Source organism: Terrapene carolina, unplaced genomic scaffold, assembly GCF_002925995.2.
Source record: "Terrapene carolina triunguis isolate 2854851 unplaced genomic scaffold, T_m_triunguis-2.0 Scaffold292, whole genome shotgun sequence".
In the NCBI taxonomy this organism is placed as follows: domain Eukaryota; kingdom Metazoa; phylum Chordata; order Testudines; family Emydidae; genus Terrapene; species Terrapene triunguis.
In genome coordinates this window covers 95,276-99,715 of record NW_020664643.1, presented here as the reverse complement: position 1 = coordinate 99,715, position 4,440 = coordinate 95,276, and the positions used below count along the sequence as shown (strand labels likewise).

General features: G+C 51.4%; 1 protein-coding gene across 1 annotated transcript in view; it reads left to right on the top strand.

The window, feature by feature from the left end:
• The first annotated feature begins 638 nt into the window (after positions 1–638).
• LOC115271298 (zinc finger and SCAN domain-containing protein 29-like) overlaps positions 639–4,440 on the top strand; it is a 5,250-nt gene continuing 1,448 nt past the window's right edge. Inside the window, exons 1-3 of the mRNA XM_029912857.1 lie at positions 639–666; positions 2,623–2,736; positions 3,799–4,437. Of these exons, the coding sequence (XP_029768717.1) occupies positions 3,810–4,437 (628 nt within the window). The 5' untranslated portion in view covers positions 639–666; positions 2,623–2,736; positions 3,799–3,809. The remainder of the gene's footprint in view (positions 667–2,622; positions 2,737–3,798; positions 4,438–4,440) is intronic.

Below are 4,440 nucleotides of genomic sequence, written 5' to 3'. Positions count from 1 at the left end.
GCGGGGAGGGGCAAGAAATACACAAGGTGAGGCAGGAAGGGGGACAGGGTGTGATAAACCTGCTGGGACATGCTCAGCCTAGGGGCTCTTTTATGAACAGGCCCATTGTTGCGGGTGGGGGGGTGAACATTCCCCCATTTCTGAAAAAGTAAACAGATCCCCCCTCAGACACGGCTGGGAAAGCAGCAAAATGCTGGAGCCTGAACCCCCTGGGCAGAGACTGCAGTGAAACACAAATGGGAGGTGCTGGGATTCCTGTCCCTGTTCCCTGCACTGAGCTCTGCCTCCCACATCACCCTGTGCCTAGTAGGTGGGTGGGAAATGAGAAGACCCTGCCCTCCTCCGTCTGCTGGAAGGACAAGGAGCTCTCTCCTCCTCTCTGTTCCCTGCAGCCTTCTGGCCACTCTGAGCAGGGTGGGGGTGGGATTCTGCTCCTCTGGCCCTCCCAGAGCTGTCCCGGTGTTGTGCTTCTTCCCCCATGAATAGTGGGGCTGTGGCTGGGGCACCAGGGTCTGAGTGGGGGGCACCTGTTGTTTCAGATGCCAGTGAGCTTCGAGGAGGTGGCTGTGTATTTCACCGCGGGGCAGGGGGCTCTGCTGGACCCCGCTCAGAGAGCCCTCTACAGGGATGTCATGCAGGAGAACTATGAGACTGTGACCTCGCTGGGTAAGGATTCCTGTCCCCTCAGCTATTTGAAGCCACGGGGCCTGTATTTCTGCATCTGGTCAGGTTCTTCCCTGGTCAGTTAGATTAGAGGGGAATGGATCACATAGTCCACAGCTCCAGTGTGAGAGAGCCACTCACCTCCAAACCCCCTCCAATGGGATAGGGGAGTCATAAAATCATAGGACTGGAATGGATCTCAAGAGGTCATCTAATCCAGTCTCCTGTGTGAACGTAATGGACATGCTAATTCACACCCATCCCTCCAGCTCTCATGAGTGCAGAAGCGGTGCGTTATCCTTTCTCAGCAGTTCTCAAACTTCATTGCACCATGACCCCTTCTGACAATAAACGACTACACGGCCCCGGGAGGGGGAACTAAAGCCTGAGACTGAATCCGACCTTCAGCCCAGGGTGGAGGAGCTCGGGCTTTGGCTTGAGCCCTGGATGGGGGGAGCAGGTGGGGAGGCTCAGGTTTTCGCTTCAGCCCCGGACTGGGGGGACTCAGGCTTTGGCTTCAGCCTCGGACCCCCGCAAGTCTGATGCCAGCCCTGGGGACCCCCATTAAAATGGGGTCACAGCCCACTTTGGGATCCTGACCCAGAATTTGAGAACCGCTGTCTTATCTGCATTAATTCTCACTCACAGACAGTATCTCTGTGCATTGCCCTTCATGGGACTAGCTCCATCTATGGGGAGGGTGTGGGCTCTGGAGGTTTAGACATGGGCAGGGGTTTGTAGTCCATAAGGCCAGTTTGCTATTTTGCTGTATTGCATAATGTGTTTTCTTCAGTGGTTTGATTGATTATATTGTTATTTTATTGGGTTTGGTTTATGCTGAATTCCAGTATGTTACCCATAATAGTTGGCTGTAACACAGGGAACCTTTCCTGTATGATTAGCTAGAGCAAGTTAGTATAAGTGTTTGTAACCTTTGACATAGATAAATGGCCTACCGGTTACCCCTTTTGACTTTGGGGGACTGATGGGGAACCAAACAAAGAACTGAACAGACCAGTAAGCACAAGGTACACCACAGAACATGGAAGTCATGATTTAGGCCAGAGGTAACGGTTTTGGGGATGAGATAATCGATACCAATGCATATGAATACATGTCATAATATGTTAGCCTAAGAGTAAGTGTACCCGAAGATTTATCTGGATGAGGAAATGATGTTTGGGCCCTGATTAGAATGGGGCCAGGACCCTATACGAGGGTAAACAACCATGCAGAGGGGTCATTCTTTCCTATATTCTATCAAGCTATCAGCTCAGTATAGCAGAGCTACTTAACACTCAACCCTGATCCCTACCAAATGGGGAAGCCTGGACCATTGAATTCATCAGGCAGGCCAGAGTTGAGGCTGGTCCTCTGTCTCCCACTCCCAGGTCTTCAGGGAAGGGTGTGAGTATGCTAGTTTGCGTAGTCTTTTAGAATAGAAAATGTTACCCCAAGGTGCCATAGAATTGAATTACTACTTTGTCACTCTGTGTTTAATAGCATTTATTGTAACAATCTTCATATTTTGATATTCTCCTCAGAATACGTGTCCTTGCCACACAAGTGGAGGATCCTCTCATGGTGTTGAACTCTCTGAGTTTTTTAACCCTGTAGCCTGAATTGGGACAAAACCCTAAATGTTTTCTGGTCAGACCATTGGTGAGCCATAATAAACTAGCCTATAAATTCAAGTCAACAGATTTAACATCAGAGCTTTGTGTGCCTCAGCAAGTCCCCCAGAACACACAGATCCTGAACACTCGTAGGGAGGGTGTGACAACTTCCCCCCTCCCCCAGAGATCTGCCTCTCCCACAGGGGCTCAGTGACTATGTTCCCATCTGTTCAGACCCCACAACCCCCCAGCAAATCATGGGGTCAGTTTAAACTCAATTTGTGACAAATCCTGCCCCAATCCTCAGTGCACTCTGCTCATGCCTGATTTCACCCCTGAGCAGGACTCCCCATTCCCAAACCTGCCCTGATCACCCGGCTGGAAGCAGGGGAAGAGCCGTGGGTCCCGGATCTCCAGGACTCCAAGGAAAGGAAGATCCCAAGAGGCACCCGCAGAGGTGAGGAGTCAGTGACACTGACACAGAAACTATCTGGCAAATGGAGGAAAAAGATGAAAATCCTTAAAATGTGGTGTGAGCCCCCTCAGTTCTGCCTCATCTCACCCAGGTCAGGCGCTGGTCAGCAGGTGTCGTATCATGGCAGATATCGCTCATGGCTTCCCACCCACCCTGTTCCCTGTCAGGAGTTTTCTCCCTGATTTCACTTCCCTGGGAGTGTTTGGATGGGGCGTGGAGGCAGAATCCAATTTCTCAGTCTCCCCAACAGTCATTGTGTGAGGGGGTGGACTAAGCCCAAGAGCCCCCTGCTGGAGACCTCGGGGCTCTGCCACACCCATTCCAGGAAGGGAGCAGTAGAGAGATCCTCCGAGCAGGCTAGAGTGGCTGCACAGGAAGCAAGCAATCAGGGACCGGGGGACATATAAAAAGGAGCAGCAGATCAGAGAAGAGAGAGAGTTGTTGGATTGAGCGGCTACTGGGAGCTGGAGGAAAAGGACTCTGTGCCCAGCTGCCTGAAGGAACTGCAGCACAACAACAGCTCAGTGGGGGCAGGGACCGGGGGAGTGAGAGGCTCCTGGCTGGCTGCTCAGACCGAGCTAAGGACTGTTTGCAAGCAGCAACCAGAGGAGCATTGAGGGGCTCCTGTCTGGCTGAAGGGACTGGGTGAGGACTGAGCCTGGGGAGGACCCCAGGAAAATAGTGTCTCCAAGGGGGAAGCCCTGGGGATACAGCCCCCTACCAGGGCTGAGACTACTTTAGGACTGAGCCCAGGCAGGGCTAGAGAAACAGCACCAGGGTGGTACTGGGCTAGGCCCTGGTGGACTGTGTTCTGGTTCACGCGCAGACACTGTGTGTGACTCAGCCAGAGGGCTGAGTTGTTGAAGAAACCGATTGAGAACCACTGAAAGGGGTCACCAGAGGATAAAGAACGCAGACATGCCCATGAGAGGCGGGTGCCGACCCCATCACACGTTGCATTGTGTTTTCTCTCTTGGCTATTCTTTCCTTTCTACCAGCCCAGGCAATGACTCCTGCCTGGACTCTCTCTCTCTTCCCCAGCAGGTGATGAGACAATGAATGAGAACGAGGAGGGGAATCCACAGCAGGAAGGTCCTGACCAAGTGGAACTGCAGGGGAGGTTTTTGAGAAGAGCTGAAGGGAATTTTTCCCAGTACTGGGAACAGAGAAAAGCCTGGAGTAATCGGCACAGGTCAGAGAGGAAGTTGGGAAACCGTCAAAGGAAGAAAATGAATGAAGTAATTGAATGTGGGGGAGGAGGCAAGGATCTCCAGGAAACCACAGCCCAGCAGACAAATCCCAAGGAAAAGAAACCATATAAATGCTTGGAATGTGGGAAGAGCTTCAGTCGGCGCTCAGATCTTATTAAACATGGTAGAATCCATTCTGGAGAGAGACCCTATAAATGCTTGGACTGTGGGAAAAGCTTCAATCAGAGTTCAAATCTTACTACCCATCGGAGAGTGCACATAGGAGAGAGACCCTATAAATGTTTCGAGTGTGGGAAAAGTTTTGGTGTACTATCAACCCTTATTATACATCAGAGAACTCACACAGGAGAGAAACCTTATGAATGTTTGGACTGTGGGAAAAGCTTCTATCGGAGCTCAAATCTTACTGCCCATCAGAGAGTGCATACAGGAGAGGGACCATATAAATGTCTTGAGTGTGGGAAAAGCTTCAGTG